The sequence below is a fragment of the Peromyscus eremicus genome, chromosome 1 (assembly GCF_949786415.1).
Source record: "Peromyscus eremicus chromosome 1, PerEre_H2_v1, whole genome shotgun sequence".
NCBI classification, from domain to species: Eukaryota; Metazoa; Chordata; class Mammalia; order Rodentia; family Cricetidae; genus Peromyscus; species Peromyscus eremicus.
In genome coordinates, this window is record NC_081416.1 from 65,661,521 (window position 1) to 65,681,639 (window position 20,119).

General features: G+C 47.0%; 1 protein-coding gene across 1 annotated transcript in view; it reads right to left on the reverse strand.

The window, feature by feature from the left end:
- Mgmt (O-6-methylguanine-DNA methyltransferase) overlaps nt 1-20,119 on the reverse strand; it is a 242,194-nt gene that overhangs the window by 175,744 nt on the left and 46,331 nt on the right. Inside the window, 1 exon segment of the mRNA XM_059250478.1 lies at nt 8,784-8,920. Within this exon segment, the coding sequence (XP_059106461.1) occupies nt 8,784-8,920 (137 nt within the window).

Sequence of the window (20,119 nt, forward strand, 5' to 3'; positions counted from 1 at the left end):
CCAAAGGGCCCCAGCTAACCAGGAATGGCTACAATATGGACACAAACTCTGACAGGATTCCAGGTTTGAGCTACAAACCCCCCAAAGCCTGCACACAGCCCTAGAGCCTTCTCCTGGGGTGAAAGTTACTGCTGAATGGAATCCTGGGAGTTCCAGTTCTTGGTCAGGAAATAGTATCTGGTAACCTGTGGGTATACTCAAGTACTACTGCCACAACCTGTGACATACATATGAGCACTCGACAGCTGGTGGCATGGACCTTCCCTCCACTGATGGCACATGGCATTGTCTAATTCCTAACCATGTCCAGACTGTACCCAGTCTATCCAGGGCTCACTGTGGTAGGTGATGGGGACAGGTGTCTCTTCCTGCTAACCTTCCTCTTCACACAGGCACAAACACCACTGTTATAAGACACTTCTCAGAGAAGCTTATTGTTAAGAGTGAGGGATTTAAGGATTCTTATCTCAACATGCCTTAGAGGCCGAACATTTACCCACCCCTGCTTGAAGCTAACCAATTTATCTCTGTTACCCTAAACTGCATACATTGCTCCAAAGGTTGGAAACTCAAAAACTATCCTGGGCTGAAAGACAGTTCATATTTTAGATGCACACATTTTCTTAGCTATCATTCAACCTCCTTTTTTCTCTTCAAGATAAGCCTGCAGAATGAAGTAACTGGCTTGCTTCTGACTCACCACCACAGGCAGGCACATCTGCCAGCCCTGCACATCTGCCAGCCCTGCCTTCCAAAAGCAACCAAGTCCAGAGAGCAAAGCTTTAAGGCTCTGTCTTGTTGCCAGCCTGGGTCCAGAGCATAAAGACTTTTGTGTCCTAGGAAAACCTGTCTCTACCTTCTACCTGGCATCAGGTAAGTGCTGAGTAGCGAGGGAGCAAAGGCAAGAGGCAAGCTGAGGTATCAACACCATTTTCTAGATCGGAGGCAGCATAACTTCGCAAGCTGTACACTTTGCCCTTCTGTGACCACACAGCTCTATCTGGAAACTATGGGTCAACAGCAAAGGGCCTGGCATCCACAGGACTGGTATTGCTGTCTCATGTGCACCACTCACAAGGCACATGGCAAGCCCGCCTGTAAGGCTGGGCCCGAGGGACTAGGTAGACACTAGATGATCTTCCCACAGAATTCATCTGGCTCAGACTTCCTCCAACCGTCTCCACACTAGAGCTGGCCAGGAAAACACCACATCAGATCTGTAAACATCACAAAAGAATCCCTGCCAGGAGACTTAGTTAAGTTATGCAAAGTAGAAAATGGACTATGGGAAGTTTGTACATTCAAGATACAAAAGATTTTATATGAGTTTGGTTAGTCTACATACGGTTTCCAGTACTACATTCCTATATTTGTATTACAAGGTTCAAATTGAAAGAAAAAATGAAGTGGGGTGGTATGTGCAAATCTTTGACATGTTCAAGATGAGCTGGACTTGGTTTCCCCAGTGCCTGAGAGCCAAAGTCTACCTGTTGCTGTCTGTGTACTCTAAGTGGGACTCAAAGCATAGTCATTGTTTCAAGTAATCAACCAATGTGAACAACATTATGGAATGCTAAGCATGGCTCAAGATCATATGAGGAAAATAAATAGGTCACCTAACCCTCATGATACATGCTAGGCACTGCAGGGCACAATAAGGAGGTCCGGGCTCCACAGCCACAGAAAGACAGCTTGGAGGGCATCAGTCAGGCTCTTGCAAGGACCAAGCTATGCTACAGGGGACAGTGACTGACAGCTGGGAGATATGGGCAAGGAGGTCATCAAATAAAGCTGATACAAAAAGCTACTTCTAAACCAATGAGCTTCATCCAAATGTTAACAAAAGGAAAAATGGAGGTGATCGGTACGAGCCAGAACAAACCAAAAATCACATCACAGTGTGGAGCCTTGAACAGATTACAAGGTCTGGTTGTATGGTGAGTTTAGGCTCGCACAGAAACAAGAGGAATCCCTCTGCAGACAGGCATCAGTAGTCAGCCTGTGAGCCACCCACCAAAGCTACAGCCCTTGGAGAAAGTAAGAAATGCCTGTGGAGACCCCCAAGTCACACGGGAGGGTGACAGCAGGGCCCTACTCAAGACCCTTCTGCTGCTAGTCAGCAGGAAAGGAGGCCGCGGAAGGACCCTGGTGGTGGGTGAGGGCTGCACACAGCTGTCACTGTAAAGCAAACTCCAAACATGAAACAGCACACCAGCTGGCATGCAAGGAAGACCCAAGACCATCCCAGACCTTGCTTTTTTCACAAAATGGAGGTGCACTTCCATGCTTAGGAAAGTTGTCAGGAGCACCCCAATTCTAAAACCCCTGAGATGTCGGTATACTTAAGTGAATAAGTTGATGCAGGCCAGCATTTCAAGATTGACTTAGCGTTCTAAAATCAACTCAGCCCACCACATAGATAGACCACGAAAGAGAAAAATGCCATGGCTATGTAAGCACCCAGAGAAAAACCATTGGAGGACTCCCACAGGTTGCAGTCTGAGAAACAATGCCAGTATAAAGGCTGGCATAGAGAGAAACACTGAGGCGCCCTGTTACTAGGGACAAGAGAATGCAGTCTACTAGGATGGTGAGGTACTTAATGCATGTCTTACTGGTGAACTGTTGATAGCAGAAACACAAGGCATGAATATCACACAGGGAGAAGCAAACTGTCTCTACGCAGAGAGTGAATTCATACAGAAATCCTAAAGAACCCCAAATAATACCCAGAGCAAGCATAATTGTCATCCCCCATTCCCCGGAGGGAGCTGGCTCCAGAACCGCAGGCACACCAACACCCAGAGATGCTTGAATCCTTCACAGAAAATGGCAGTATCAGAACAGAGCCTATTCACATCCACCCACATGCTGCACATTCAGAGACTACCTATATTACCTAATAAATGCTATGTGAACAGCTGTTTAAATGTTCTGCATAAAGAATAATGACAGAAAAGTAATTTGTACGGGTTCATAACATTAAAGTTTTCCAAGAACTTCTGATCCACAGTCAACTGAATGCATGGACACAGAACTCACAGAGAGGGATGGCCAATAGGCAGGCCCCCATCCCCTTATTCATAAGTATGTATCCCCAAATGCAGGCTACCTGGAATGATGGGCAGAATCAAACAAAATAAGACTGCTCCTATGTACCTATACTAATTTATAAACCTAACATAGTAAGAGGTAGAGGGTACAAAATCAGATAATGCAATCAACCAGCTGTGCTATGAGCCACGTCACTGTGGTCTCTCTACTCTTGTGATTATGGAGAGAAAGAATTCTTAAAGGAAGCACTTCATAGTTTGTCTTGGACACACCTGGATCTCCAGATTCTTGTGCCTTGGGTCATTATAAAGTAAAAAGGCTGCTTGAGCACAGCATGGTAATAATAGCAGGTTAATCTAATAACTGATACAGTCACTAAGTGACTAGAAGATGGGCAGCATATACAGAGTGGATACACTGGGCAGGAGGGGACACGTCCCAAGCTGATGGGTCAAGATGTCATCATACTAGATAGAATGGCATGGATTTGTAAGTCACGATGGTTTCTTTCTGGAACTTTCCAGTGAACGTTTCTGGACTCTGGATTCTAGCTGACCATGCGTAACAAACAGTAGAAGTAAAATCATAGGGAAGGGTTGGGGAGGTTCCTGTGCACGAATTCACAGAAGTTTGTACAACATAAGATCAACATGTGCACGTGCGCGCGCACGCGCACGCGCACGCACACACACACACACACACACACACACACAAAATCAATGGTTACAACCAGGAGCAATAATTTAAAAGTTAACAAAAGTTTTAAGCTGATTTAGAATACTATCAAGAACAAAGTACCTAAAAATCAATTCTATCAAAGACATGTGAGGTCTCCATGCTGGAAACTACAAAACCCTGCTGAGAAAAATGAAAGAGAACCCAAATAGATGCAGAGATAAATCACACCACAAATCGACAGAGTCAATACCAAGAAGCTGTTAGGCAGCCAGGAATGGAAACGGACACCTCTCAATCAGATGCCAACAAAAAGCTGTGCAAAAACAGATACTTCAAAATGGCAAGGTAATGTGCAAAATGATGAGATTTGGGGCTAGCTGGGAGGTGAATGGAGGCCTTGGAGTGGGGACAGGATAGGATAAAAATATACTGTGTTTGTGTTTGTGTGTGTATAGTAAAAATATAATTTTAAAGAATAAAATAAAGATCTAGAAGCCCGCTAGAAGCAGAGTTCAATTGGTGGAGTGTGTGTCGAGCAAGCACAACACCCCAGGCTCGACACCCGGCTCCTCCTAAACCAAGTGGGGTGGCGGCACTCTGCTCTAGTCACATACAGAATTTAGAGGTGGATAAAGGACGATCAGAAGGTCAAGGTCATCCCTGAGTCCCATACCAACCAGGGCTACACAAGATCCTTTCTCAACAACAACAAAACTGAAGTTGGGGCACCAAAGGCCAAAGGCAGCAGCAAGAGACATGGCCTGACTGTCTCAGGCTGGGCACAAACTCAGTCACCAAGTCAGCCTGGGGCTGGCGGAGAACAAAGGCCGGCGGAACCGGGAACAGCCTTAGAAAGGCAATGCCCAAGGTGAACAGAGCGGGAAGCTGTGTTTTCCCCCAACAAAAGACGGAATTAGACAACTATATAAAAGTAAGTAAGTGTTGGAGAAAATCAACTGTACTTCCATCATGGTCACTTAAACAAAACACATATCCAAGTGCAAGAAGGTTGATCCTTCTCAGAGACAGCACAGCAGAAGATTCTAGTGAAATTACAGCAAATACTGCAGGTTTTGATGGTGGGTACAGTGTGTTTTGTGGGGTGCTTGGGGGCTTTTGCTTTTGTTGTTTTGTTGTTGTTTTCTGAGGCAGGGTGTAGATGTAACCAACCTTCTTATTAAATAAGAAACACAGAACCAATGTAAAGAAGAAAGCCAAGAGGTCAGAGCTAAGAGCTAAAACCTTACCCTTCCTCCTGCAGTGGTCCTACCTCTCCGAACTAGAACTACCCCTGTGTTAAAGTTTTTATATAGTGTTCCTGTTCTGCCTTCTCATTGGTTGTAAACCCAACCACATGACCGCCTCGTCACGGCCTGTCTGTATAGGCCTCCAGGTTTTCCATGCTTGGTATTGAGATTAAAGGCGTGTGTGTCCAATAATGGCTGTATCCCTGAACACACAGAGACTTACCTAGCTCTGCCTACCAAGTGCTGGGATTACAAGTGTACGCCACCACTGCCCTGCTTTCCTATGGCTTGCTAATAGCTCTGACCCCCGGGCAACTTTATTTATTAACATACAAATAACATTTTAATACAAATAAAATATCACCATAGTAGGGTCTTACTGTGTAGACCTGGCTGTCCTTGAACTCACACAGAGTTCTGCCTCCTGAGTGTTGGGATTAAAGGTCTGCACCACCACAACCAGCTACATATTTATTAAAGACAAAAACAAAAACAAAAAAAAGCCGGGCGGTATTGTATCCCATGCAGGCCCAGCTCCACAGTGACACACTTACTCCACACCGCCTTCAACAAGGCACTATTGAAGGCACTAATAGTGCCACTCCCTATGAATTTATGGGGCCAATTACATCCAAACTCCCACAGGGAGGAAATCACAGTTTAAGCCAGGCATGGTGGTACATCCCTGGAATATCAGCACTCAGAAGGCAGATGCAGAAGGGTGGCTATGAGTTCAAAACAGTCTGGGCTAGAAAGCAAGACACGGTCTCAAAGGAAAACGCAAAGGAAAAGTTCCCATGCTTGGCGAAGGACTTGTACTCAAACTTATAAAGCAGTAACACAAGGAAAAAACAAAGAAAAGGAGGAAAGGAGAATCTCAGTTAAAATATGACTAAGGTGGTAAAGTACAAATTTTAAAAATTCAAACCACAATGAGATGATACTTCAACTCACCTGAAGAGCCAAAACTTTAAAATCACAGAACCAAGTGGTGGGCAAACTCTTACAGACTTAAATGTTTATATGCCGTGGAATCCAGCAACTCCTTACCTTGGCATTTACTCAAGGGAAATGAAGACAAGGGTTTTTGCAAGGCTTGAACATGAATCCACAATGAACTTTTCAGAGAGTTCTAGATATTGTTTGGGATGATCTCTATATGTCAGTATGCTTTTGTCAAAACTTACTGAACTTTTTGTGTCTGAAATTTTTTAACTTCAGCTTTTTAAACTGGCAAAGTAGAAATGGCCGAGAGGTTTGAAATGTCTCATCAGATTAGCTATACACATGTACCAGTCACTGGTTTGGTTGTTTACCACAATACCAGATAAAAACAGCTTTAGGAATATTAGGTTTGTTTTGACCCATCAAGGCAGAGAAAGTGTGGTGGCAGGGGTCTGAGGCAGCTGGTCACATCGCATCCTCAGTCAGGAAGCAGGGACAGACAAACACTGATGCTCTGCTCACTTTCTCTTCTTATTCATTCCAGGACCCCAGCCCATAGAATCATGCCACCTACATTCAGCGTGGACCTTCTTAATTAACCCAGTCTAGACAAACCCAGAGATTTGTTTCCATGGAGATTCTAAATCCCACCACATTGACAATCAAGGTTAACACCATCAAAATCCAACTTCCCATTGCTACTCCCAGGATCCCTAGCATCAGGGTTACCCCACAGATACCCTCTCCAATTCCTGAATCAACGGAGAAGAGGAGGCACCAGCCACTCCTCTGGAAGGGAGGCACAATCCTCCCACTTCTTCTCCCCTTGGGTGGTGGACAGGCCTGCAGCCTCAGTACAGGGCCTCAGTGGGGAACCAAGAGCATGGTTAGGAGGAGATGGAACACCAGAACCCCAACATGGGCAGCTTGGCCTCCACTATCAACACACACACAAGTGTCTCTCCCTGAGGGGAGCCAGCTCTAGCTCCACTATGGGGTGGTTGTTTTCAGTGAAATCCAATCCTAACTTCACTCAGCCTTTTTGTTAAGCTCACACAACCCATAAGACATACTTAAACAAATACACCATTTTCAATTTAAAAAAAATTAATTATATGTATTTGTGTGGGGGTGAGGGGGCTGTCTACATGAGCACAGATGCCCTCCGAAGTCAGAGGCACTGGATCCCCTGGAGCTGGAATTACAGGCAGCTGTAAGCCACCTGACACAGGGGACCCGAACTTGAGTCCTGTGCAAGAGCAGCACAGGATCTGAACCACAAAGCCAGATCTCCAGCCCCTAAATATATCTCATAATGCCTGCTTTTTATATTTTCTTCCCCAAATTTACAGTAAGGAGTGCTTTACTGTTTCTCCAAAAGCAAAAGAAGCCAACACGTAATTTCTATGATTTATTGAGCTACTGAACATGCTAAGAGACAAAGTGACATTTCCCCTACAAATTATTTGGTGTCTGCGATTTTCTGAGCACCACAGCCAGATGGTTCTCACAGAAACTGAGAGGAGCCTGTTCCCGCAGTTCAAAGGTTTGCTTATTTTTCAGTCTTGAAGTCTTAAAGACGATATTGATTGCAGCGCACGGCTCTACAGGAGGAGCTGGCTGGGGAGGGCCATGCTGGAATTTATTACCAAACAATGCTCATTATGGCTGTCTCTGACAGGGGTCCATTAAAATCAATTTTTATGTTTCTTATGTATTTTCTTTATCTAATGTTCTTGGCATTGTGTTTATTAGCCAGTTAAGACAAACACCCAGCACAGGAGTTTGTGCTTTTTCTTCTCTTTTTTCCTTTTCTTTTTTTTTTTTTTCCCTACTTCTCTCGGAAATAACAAGAATTGCCATTTTAATGCTACCACTCATAGCTAGCAAACAGAAGAAGTTAGGAAGTTCGGTGCTACATTTTAGAATTAAGACGTGTTCAGGAGTGCTTCCAATTGGTTTCTGTTTTGTTTTTACAATTAGAAAACTATGGCAAGGACCATGCAAAGAGGAGGAATACATGTCCTTCGAGGACCTTGTGATCTGAAGTTACCCGGTAGAAAGACTTTCCACAACTTAGCAGTGATCACTCCTGGCCTGGTGCCACCTCCAGGAAGCAGCAGAGTGGCCCGACAGAGCGAACAATGTAGACTAGCAGTGGAAGAAGCAGCTGATAGACCCTGCCAGGCTTGATTTAAAACCTCTGAGGTAAGTCACATGACGGAGAGAGCTGTCCATCCCTGTATCTCATGTGTTCAAGAACCAAAATGCTCAGTGTGGGTGGGGAAGAAGGCTCAGTCAGTAAATGCTTGTTTTATAATCATGAAGATCTCAAGAATCCATGTGAAAAGTGGCACTCGCCTGTAATCCCTGTGCTGGGAAAGTAAAGACAGGCAAATCCCCAGAGCTCCCGGCCACTGAGAGACTGTCTCAAAAAAACAAGGTGTAAAGCACCCAAGGCTACCCTCTGGCTTCCATATGCACACAAAGACACGTGTACCCACAGGGACACAGGGACACACACACACACACACACACACACACACACACACACACACACTGCTCAATACTCACAGAATTCAGTCCCTGTGCAAAAGAACGCATGAATCAAATGTCTGGAAGCTCCCATCAAAGTCACGTCCCCAGGGCTTATGAGCTATTCCAGATTACTGGGTAATATATGAGTTGCCAAAGACACCACAACTCAAAAGACTGTTTTCAGAGATGCTAATGTCTGTGGTTGGTGGCACCGGGCTCTGCATTCCCCCATGACCAGTGGAAAAGAGCCACGGCTCCTGTTGACTCCTGTCCTCGGCACACACCACTCCTGCGATGCCCATGCTTACTGCTCACACTTACTCAGGGCTTGGAGTCTTTTCGCGGAGGAATCGTATCCCATGCAGGCCTTGCTCACAGCCAGACAGCTCGATCTTCCCCAAAGGGCTGTCCAACATTGTGTATTTCATTTTGCAGGTCTCAGCCATTCTGCCAAGCTCCTAGAGAGAAGCAATTTTTAAGTCGAGTAAGAAAGTGTGTTTGGAAGTGGTTGGTCATTTATAAAGCACAATGGAAGCATTGGTTACTTAACACACAGGATATATTCCAAAGCGTCCCCTCCTGTTGGGATTTAATCATAAGCTACTTTTACAATACAGCCACTTTCCACAATAGCCTGGGTCACCCAACCAGTGTCCACTTCTTTTGTCCTCTAAAATTACAATGCCTCCATTTTTCCCTGCTGTCCTTAACTAAAACAGACTTGGAGGAGGCTGAACTAGTGTAAGATATTTTTTTAAAACTACATGAAACTCAGCAGGCTTTGAATAAGAGGATTGCCAGAAAAAACTGTTCCATATTTTGAATACGGAACATTTAAAAGTGAAGCATGGGGCTGGGGTATAGCATGAGGGGGCAGACCACTTGTCTAGCCTGTGCTGAGTCTAGTTTCATCTTTCTGACAGATTTTTTTAAAGACACGGGAACATGTATGAAATGCATTACAGAACATGATGGGATGGGATTTGGCCCAGTGGGGACACAGGCGCCATCAGCCGGTGGATGGGCAATGAATGACCGATGCTGTGCAGAGCTGGTACACTTGACTTCAATGGAAACTGCAGACGCCAAAGAGCTAACAGCAAAGATGCACAGACGGGATGTCTGTATGCCCTTCAATCTCCTCTTCCTTCCAAATTCCTTGTCTGACTCCTAGAAAGAGAGGACTCTCATTCCCTTCCTATCCACCAATGATTCCCAGAAACCCTCCTGACCCCCCCCCACACACACACTACTGAAAAACTTGGTGCCCTGGCCCCAGGCTTAGAGCGAGATGGCTTGCTGCCTCTGCTTCTCCGGCCTAGAACTACCTCCAATCACCATGCCCAGTCATCACCCTCCCAGAAGGACCTCCTTTGTGTGGGTTATTACAGAATGTATTATGACCCATCCATCTCCTAGAATGCCCTCCCAGGTCACACCCTCATGCACCTGAACTTCCCAACCTCTGGATCCTGGTATTTCTAGCTCCTTAGCCCCATTTCATCTGGGCACCTCTTGCAGTGAGTGACAGCCCTCACCTGGGATCATATAGAACACGCAGAACAAGTCCAGCATCCACATCTGTGTGTGTGTGTGTGTGTGTGTGTGTGTGTGTGTGTGTGTGTGCATGAGCTTGCTTGACAGGCATTGTCAGGACATGGTCACACCCTCCTTTGTTCACCTACGGTCTATGGCTGCTTTTCTTCTGCTGACAGGTTGTGACAGAAACAGGGTGACCTCCAAAGCCCACACTTGTCTTCTGACCCCCAACAGAAGAGGTATGCTGACCCCTCCAAGGCCCACATACCACACTGCAGGTTATCCCCACATGCACTATCCCTTTGCATCCTCTCCTGCCTGTCCATCCATCACCAGGTCTCTGTGGTGCGTCATGCTGCCTGGGATCTTCTGCACCATCCACATGCTTCTAGTACTTTCCATTACTTCCTTTTCCTCTCTCCTTCAGCCTGGCATGAACCAACACTTCCAAAATAATACAAGGTGTTCCCAAATAAGACTCAGGCCTTAGCATCATGCCCCAAAGCTTCCCTGCACAGCACCCCACTTCCTAAATACAGGGCCAAGAATTTGAAAGAGCTCTCCTCCAGGGCCTCAGGGTATGAGCCTGCTGGGAAATCTCAGCCTCAGGCCACTTGTCACAGTTTACAGAGGCCCCTCTGTCCATACCCTACTTCTTTAACACCCACTTTGGGAGCAGCCCAATGACTGCAAGGTAAATTCCAAACTCTCAGGGCACTGACTCCACGCTCAAGTTGATGGCTGAGGAAACAAGCTATCCTGGACACAAGAACTCAGGCTTGCCTCCTTGAAGGCTTCTATCTGGACACATGGGAATACACCTGGTATAATCAATATCCCAGTCAAATCTAAATATACAGGGTCCAAATTTCCGAATGTAAGACTGGGGACACCTAGAGCTATACACTCTTTAGAATTAGGCCCAAGGGGCCATGGTGGCTCCAACAGCCCATTTCTTTTTAATGTGTGTTTATGCCTGAGTATATGCACATGAGTACAGTGCCCGTGGAGGCCAAAAAAGAGCGTCAAATCCCCCCAAACTGGAGCAATGGGTGCTTTGTGAGCCACCAATGTTGATGTTAGAATCAGAACTTGAGTCCTCTGGAAAAGCAGCAAGTGCTTTCGACCACTGAGCCATTTCCTCAGGCCCCAGCAGCTCACTTCTTTGAGTGTTTGCCGGGAGCAGTGGCCACAGGAAATGTGTACACACTCTACCCCGCAGTTCTCCGAGGATGGCACTCATAGGCACAGTAGCTTGGTTGGGTCACCTACATGGGAGATCCCTGTGGCCAGTCCAGGACCCAGCTGGGCTTATTATATATAGCTCTCCACTTGGCCGCAGAACCCAGAGTGTGGCTCCTGTACCTACATTCCCTGCATCATCACTGTGGCATCCACCAAAAGCCACAAGAGGGGCTGACATTAATTGGTGGCAGAAAAAGAATCGATTCTCCACGGCTGTTTGGAGACCTCTGAAAAATGAAGTGAATTTCTTTTCATCTCCCTTTAACATGAAGGGCGTTTAAATAACAATGTTCTGAATTAAGCAGCTGGCGCCAGAGGCCAGTTCCCACCAAGGTACTGAAAGCCAGAGACCTTACAGGCAGCAGCTCCCTTCCTTCTCTGCTTGACTTCACCAGGCCTTCCAGAATGGTCTTCGCTGCTGCCTTGCACCCTTCCCAGTAAGTGTGCCCATGTGATTCTCAGGGCAGGCCCCAGACCTGCCAGCAGCCAGCAGTATAGGAAGCAGGCGCCCTGCTAGAGCGAGAGGAAAAACAGGTACAGGATCAGACCTCAGGGCCTGCCAAAGTCAGTGGGGAACACAGAGGCCCTGGGAGGCCTCCCAGCCAGCCATGTGCTAGGAAGAAAGCACCAGGAGCAGCATTGGTCCCCAGCTCCCACATCCACCTCAGCAACAGGTATGGGAAAACCCCAGAAGAGAGCGAACCATGTACTCAAGTCACCTAATCCTAAAACCTGCTCTGGGAGGCTGGGAGAGAATGGGATTGGCTGACCAACTGTGAAAGCCCGGAAGGAACACTACAAGGGAACAGAAGTAAAGTCAGGGCTGATGCCCACCAGACCAGGAGCCTCCCAGGCCGAGTTGTGAATTGTCCCACTGAACAGAAGACAATCCATCTGTGGCTCTGTGGCTCTGACTGACAGTGGGGCTTGAAGAGACTAATATCCAACAGAACAGGCTGAAGTTATCATTTGGACATTATCCCAAAGCCACCAACAGCCTGACCTTCAGGCCACTGATGGAGAGCAATGAGTCTTCAGGTCTGTGACCAAGCTTCTGTTCAGCCAGTGACACATGCATAACCAGAGGTGAGTTCTGCCCTGGGATGACAACACTGGCCATCCGTCTCAGTGAGGGTCACTATTGCTGTGATAAAACACCATGACCAAAGCGACTTGGGGAGGAAAGGGTTTATTTTGCTCACAGTTCCATATAACAGTTCGCCATGAAAAGCAGTGAGGGTAGGAACTCATGCAGGGTACGAACTTGAAGGCAGGAGCTGATGCAGAGGCCATGGAAGGGTGCTGTTTACAGCCTTGCTCAGCCTGCTTTCTCACAGAACCCAGGACCACCAGTGCAGGGGTGGCACCACCCACAATGGGCTGGGCCCTCTCCCATCAATCACTAATTAAGAAATGCCCTAAAGGCTTGCCTACAGCCTAATCTTATGGAGACATTTTCTTAATTGAGGCTCCCTCCCTCCTCTCTGATGAATCTAGCTTGTGTCGTGTTGACATAAAACTAGCCAGTACACCATCCTACTTTCATTTCCCTGACAAAAAAACAATTTTTGGGGGGATGGGGTTTATTTGGATTACAATCCAGGTTAAAGCCCATCATGTCATGGAAATCAAGGCAAGAACTAAGGCAGTTACTCATATTCAATCAAGAGCAGAAAGTGGAGGAAAGCATATATGCCTGCTGTTCAGCTCACTTTCTCATTCTCATAAAGTCCAGGGCCCCAAACTAGGGGATGGTGCCGCCCACAGTGGGTTAAGTCTTCCCACATCCATTAACAATTAATACAATCCTCCACAGACATACCTACAGGCCAGTCTTATCTAGACAATCCCTCACTGTGACTCTCTCCCCAAGTGACTGTAGGTTGTGGAAAGTTGACAAAATGAACCATCACATCAGTTTTCAGAGGAAGAGATGGGCCATATTCCTAGTTATCTCCTGGCTGTATCCTGCTCCAGTCTCAAGCTTGTGGGGGTTCAGGGTGTGGGACTATAAGGTGTATCACAACAACCCCTTCTGGTAACTGACACTGTGCAAGGGAAGAACATTCCAACATCCAGAGCCTTGGAAGCTGGGGATTGGGGCGGACTAAACTCGTGGAGTATATCCCAGAAGCAGCCCTGGTGTATGTTTGCTAAAGGACCCCATCACCTAAACAGCAGGCTGCCTGCAGCGAGTCATAGCACAGACACTAAAGTGCTTGCACAACACAGGACTGCTGAGAGATTTGTTCCCTGGTCTGCAAACCAAGGTCTCTAGATTCAAACTGGTACCGTTTGCATTTAGAAATCACACTTAGAAGTCCAGTGTCCCGCCCCAAATGTCACAGAGGTGCCTCCATGAAAGTGAATATGAGCAAATCGGTGAAGAGCCTGCTGCTTCCACTCACAGTGGAATCCAGCAAGATCAGGCAGCAGAGAGAAAACCAATTCCCCCTCTCCCTCCTCTCTCTTTTGTGTGTGCGTGTGTGTGTGTGTGTGTGTGTGTGTGTGTGTGTGTGTGTGTTTGTGTGTGTGTGCAGATCAAAGCTAAATGCAGCAAGTGTGTATGTGAGCAGAGTTAGCAGACTGTCCCAGAATTCCCCCAGAACTTCAAGCACTTTCGAGAACCCTTTCTGGATGACAACTGCTACTATTTACCCCCTGGAGCTGCTCAGCTAAACCACCTCTACTTCTTCCTGGAAACTGGTATGGGGGAGCAGAACCCAGCACAGCAGGCCATCTTGCTGGAAGTACTCCAGTACCCATTGCCTGGTTCCTTTGGTGGTTACCCAACAGGCTCTGCACCTGCTCACATTCCTGCAGGACAGGGAGCTTCTGTGCCGAGCGGTCCCATGAACTCAGTGTTACAGTGGGGCTGCAGAGTCATAATCATGGGCTAAGTGCTCTCTACTCTCTACCTAGTTACTCATGTAGAAGAGGCATTTCTACACTAAAATACAAAGAAAGTGGAAATTCAATTTTTCTTTTTTAAGACAGGGCCTCTCTGTAGCCATGACTGTCCTGGAACTCACCATGTATACCAGGCTGGCCTTGAACTTAGAGATCCACCTGCCTTAGCCTCCCAAGGCATGTGCCATACACATAGCTGAAAAAAAAAACACCACATTTTTTTAGTGGTAAAATAGGACTTACTGTGGGCAGCCTCAGACCCAGATCCTAGATGCTTTAAGTCAACTCTCTCTGCTCAGACCACCACTTTCAAAAAACGATGGGGAAAGTTCTGTTCTCGGGCCCTGTGTAATTTACTGATATCAGAAGCTGAAATCCACAGTGAAACAGTCACTATCATTAAACAAAACATGTGCCACTCTGCCAGATGACTGTTCAATCAACATATGCAAAGGAGAAGCTGGATTATAAAGACCAATGAAACCCAGACCTCCTCAAGAAACTCAGAATGCAGAGGGAAACACTATCTATAGGCTGCTGAATGACAGGCTGACAGCACCCTCCTTCCCCAGGCTCCCTAGTCAGTGTGACAGGGACCTCAGGCCGGGGCAGTGAGGCACATGCAACCAGGGGCCTTCCACAGCAACCCCAGCTGTCCCGTAGGGAGAGCAGCCTAGCCTACGTCAGTCAGCCAGATCCTTCCGGGATCCTGGGCTCTGGAGCCACTGGCCAGCAAGGCTGTGGGACTGAGTTCCTCTAAAGGAAGACCAGGACCCTGAAATCTCTGGTTTGAACCTGGGAGCTGTGTGGGCTTCCCCACAGCAGACATGGAAGGATGACTGATAGCCAACCATCTTTTTTGGCTTTTGAAACTCCTGCTGGTCTGTCTTTCCTATACTCCACGCTCACAGGTACACTAGGTACAGCAGAGTGCCCCGGCTCTTCATTTTTCCTCACCTAGCAGGTCCCGAGAGACACCTGGGCATGGGGAGATGGACATCTCCACTACCTCCAAAATACTGTTGGGTATCTGAAGGGTGCCCAAGTCTAAACAGCCTGTGCATGGTAAGGAGTCCTGCCACAGACACTCCACCCTAACCCCAGCATCCAGCACCCCAGGGCTCAGACACTCCTGGTCCCAAGATGCCATCTGGAGTTCTGCTCAGCAAGGCCTGCTCAACTCCCCCTCTCATGATTGTCTCCAGCCAGCAAGACTGCCGAGTTTTAAAACTGTTTAAAAATGTCGCTTTTCCTGGAGTAAAAGGAAACCATCAGGAGGAAGAACTCTGCCGCACCCTGACAACTCAGGATAGAACCAGACTCCACAGGAGAGGGCATCCAAACCCTGGGAGACCTGAGAAGCCTTGTCTCCTCAGAAACCTGGCCGGGACACACCTGGATATCTGCAAAAGAACTCAGGAACAGCTGACGCAAAGCCCAAGATACCCACATCCCAAAGCATTCCTGCGTTTCCATTCTGACTTTCCGTTCTGATCAAGAATGACTCATTTATAGTTTGCTGTGAGAAAAAAAAAATGAGAAAATACCTAGGTTTCTTTCATTTTTAAATTGCCCCTCCTAGAGCTTGCTGTGCTGGCCCCCAAGATCACACGAAGCCTCTCGTGGGAAGGACAGGAAGCTCCCTGGCTGCTTGGTCTGCTGGGATGGTATGCACCCAGGGTCACCCCCAAGTGGCCACACATCTCATGCTGCCAACAGCACATTCCTCATGGGCTGGAAAACTTCTAGCACTTCAGGTCCCACTAACGACAGAGCTCCGCGTGACAGGCTGTCAGGAGGAAAAAGGATGGCAGGCTGGTGCTCAACATGAAGTGTCAGCTCTCACAGTTGCCATGACTCGGGAAGCTTCAGTTTCAATGTGTCACAGCACAAAGTTCCCATCCTGCAGAGCTTTGCCAGCCAGCAAGTTAATGACTGCTTCGGAAATAGGGGGTAGGTGTGGGGGGGGCCGAGTGAGGTCTGAAGGAGATAGGACCTTTCCCAATTAGGAGGGTGCCAAAGCTGGGGAGTCTTATACCACATGGGGAGAGAAGGAGTCTCTGCCTCATCACTGGGAAATCCTGATTGAGTTGTGGCACAGAGAACACACCGTCTACCCTCTGGTAGATGGCAAGGCTGGTTAAAATCAACCATGTCCAGGAGAGACCTTGTGGATGCAGTCACATATGGCGTGCCTACCGGCTTCCACCAGGGCAGATGGGGTTCTATGAAGAACATGGGGCTCCGAGTCATATGACTCACCATGGAGTCAGCTAGAACTGGGGACCCACTAGAATGCACATCTCTGTTGTTGACATGGGCTCCTGGGAACAGTGACACTGGTTAGTCTGTGCTTTCACAGCAGATATCCACCACAGACTTCATTGGGCAATCCCCAGCAATATGCCAAGGTAGCAGATGCCTACTGGGGATAGGAGCATAGCTTTGAGGAGCCCTGCAGACACCTTCTACTGTCTGACATAGGGGGTGCTAAAATCACATGGCAATCTTCCTCTTCCTCTCTCTTCTGCAGCTTCTGCAAGATGCCCACTCCCCAGCATTCCTAGGGTGTGTTCTGCAAAACCGGTAAGTACTTGAAGGCCGTGCAAGGCTGACCAAACTCCGATCTGCTGTCAGGAGTCACACCTCATGGGACTTGCCCTATCCCACTGTCTTTAGGTGACTGACTCTTGTACCACTTGACCACGCCTTCCCTAGAGCTCTAGGCAAGGACCTCTCCCACAACCCAGGAAAATCCAGGCAGGGTACATGGTTCTGCGGGTACAGAATCCAAGGACCTCATTTCGGCACCCAGTGCCTGCCTGTGTCTGTGCAGCCCAAGGCACTAGCCAGCTCCTCTCTCTCCCAACCCACCAAAGCCAACTACCACTCAGGTCCTAGAGCCCAATGGCACGCTTCTCTTATCTACAGAACCCAGTTCTCACGAATGGTTGCCTGTGAGGCCTCTGCCTTCCGTGTCTCTCTCCCACTGCTGATGAGTGAATTCCAAGCCAACCCTCAATGAAGTCGCTCAACTTTCTCAAGTTTCCCCCATTCCTCTTCCTCCATGGCAGAAAGATCTGTGAACCTGATGCGGAGCCACTGGCTGCCACTTGTATCCCTAGTACATGAGCCAGTAGAATTAGGAGAATTAAGTCCTCTTTGCCCTTAATAACTAAGTTCTCGGTGGTTCTGTAGCAGAGGATTCTGGGATTAGAACCTGCAATAATTTATGACTTGGGATCCTAAATGGAAGAGTCTGATTTCTAGACATCTTCAACGATTATGACCACACTAGGCCTCGACAGACCCAGCTCACTCTTTGAGGGACAGCCACCACCCTGCCCTGAGGCCACCTTGCTTCGGAAACGCACTCACTGCCAAGTGATTAACCCAAGGCTCCAGTCACACAGCAAGGGATTTTATGTTCTAAATTAGTTACATTATACCCAGAGCCTATCAATGGCTTGATAACTTGAACATATAATTCCATACCTTTTGCTCTTTCAACAATAATTCAGTCTAATCCTGCTGCTGAAGCCAAGATTTCCACACTGAAAGTGCACTTTCTGTTTGATTAAACACTAATAAATGCAAGAATAAAACCCCAGTCTTTTATCTTACAGTAAATTCTTCAAAGACCATACACTCTAACAATTAATTTCTTCTCTTGAGAAAGAGACAGGTCCTTCCTCTCTCAGAGAGTTTCACAGTCTCAAGTCTTAATTACAACCGTTAAATATAATTTATTATAGTTCAGGGTTTACAGAAAAATGACATCATAGCATAGGTTCCTGGGTTCCTGAAGTGACCTATCAGTCAATAGGCCTCTGGTGAGGTACTCTAGATAATCCTTGGTGGACAGAAAAAATCATCATGATCCTCCTCACTGCTGAGACACTTGTGCACAGAGTGTCAACCCTCACCAAAGTGTGAGATGCCACCATGCAAACAGATCTATATACAGAGAGAAGCATAAAAAACATTAGCGCCGGGCGGTGGTGGCGCACGCCTTTAATCCCAGCACTCGGGAGGCAGAGCCAGGCGGATCTCTGTGAGTTCGAGGCCAGCCTGGGCTACCAAGTGAGTTCCAGGAAAGGCGCAAAGCTACACAGAGAAACCCTGTCTCGAAAAACCAAAAAAAAAAAAAAAAAAAAAAAAAAAACATTAGCATTTTCCCATATGTGTTTTATATTTTAAAATTTTACAAAGTATTTTCAGGTTTCGTATATAAATCAGAATGTATTTGGGGAAAGTGCTGTCAGAGGTACGTGTCACAGGACAAAAAGAAAAGGCTGAGTTTCCATCATCACAGAGTATGAAGCCAGAATGTGAACACTGGATGTATGACCATATATATGCATCTTACATGTTCCTAAAACAGACAGGGCCTGCCACAAACCCACCCACAGCCATCAAGAGAGTGTCCTCCTATTTGGATCCCCTCAGTTAAGATCACAAAGAGGTTAAATATTTCCTAAAACAACAAGAAGTAAGTGTTCTGGAACCACACATCAGCTACAACAGTCTCTGAACGGGGTCCTATTCTCTCTACACATGATAAAGACATAATCTGTCCTATTTGGAGTCTGGAAAAAAGGGAAGATGTCTTTCAAACAGACCTGAGCTATGTAGAAAATCCATTTACCTAGAGAAACAGTGGACATCTGGACATGGACAGAAACAACACTAGCCAGGCCTCAGAAGATTTTGAGCACAGAGTGGCCTCTCGGTCACCTTGAGCATATATAGTACATTTACTCTTGTGACAGGGACACTGTGTTGACTAAAGAGGCAAGAATGAGAAGGCAAATAGAAGCCTCCTCATGGGCTACCCAATCATCAGAAAGTGGTATATTACATATGGACTCATCTAAGGTCAGTTTGGGCCATGAGAAGGGTAAACTGAGGTAGAGCAGCTTCAAGAGCAGCCAAATGGACACATGTAAGCAATCACTGTAAGGTGACAGGTCAGGAACAAGCAACAAGACAGAGAGTGGACACCACAGAGAAGACACAGCCAAGCAAACTCACAACTTGCTCTGGAGAGACTGACTGAGGCCAGGCAACTGGCTCTTCAGGATGCTGGTCACACTCTCCATTTCTGGACAAAAGCTAGGGCAGCCATCTTACCAATAGAATAATATCAACAGGTGCAGAAAAGTTATGCTAAATCTGAAGTCTGCCTTTTGGTATCTAACAGCCTCAAATGGCAGAATACAGTACAGACACAGCCCAGCTGAGCTCCCAGACAAGTCACCCCTGACCTCAACAGCTAACACTGCCTGTGAGCTCACAGCTCGGAGGGCTCCTCCCTTCTGCAGCCACACAATGGTGTTCCCTTCCTGATGCTCACACCTGAAGCATGCATATCCTCAGATCTGAGCACTTACTTGACACTCACTTCTCTTCTTCAAAATACTACCATCAGCCAGTCCCCACTCGGGGAAGCCCTTCTGTATTTCTAACACCAACATTCAAGAACTGGTACTCAATTTGGGTGTTTGCAACTCTCAAAGGTCTCTGTGTATCCACGGTGGCTTGTTTCATTTTTGCTGAGGTGCCTACTGTGTTAGGGACTCCCCCAGATGAACAGTAAGCTAGGTGAGTTTCCAAAAGGAAGATGATAACCAACCACCCAGAAAGTCCCATCTCACTGTAAGTATTTCAAATGGTGAAATGTTACTTATGGAAGGGTGCTGCTATAGACTGGAGATTTACATTAAAATTGACCTAATGGAAGTTAAATGTTGTATTAGTTACTTTTCTCATGGCTGTGACAACATATTTAGTGGAAGCAACTTAGAAGAGGTTTATTAGGGCTCTCTGTTTAAGGGCTATATCCATCACATCATGGAAGGCATGGAGGTGGGGCTTGCAAGTGTGTGTGTGTGTGTGTGTGTGTGTGTGTGTGTGTGTGTGTGTGTGTTTATGGGTACAAGGAAGCCATAGCTCAACCTCAG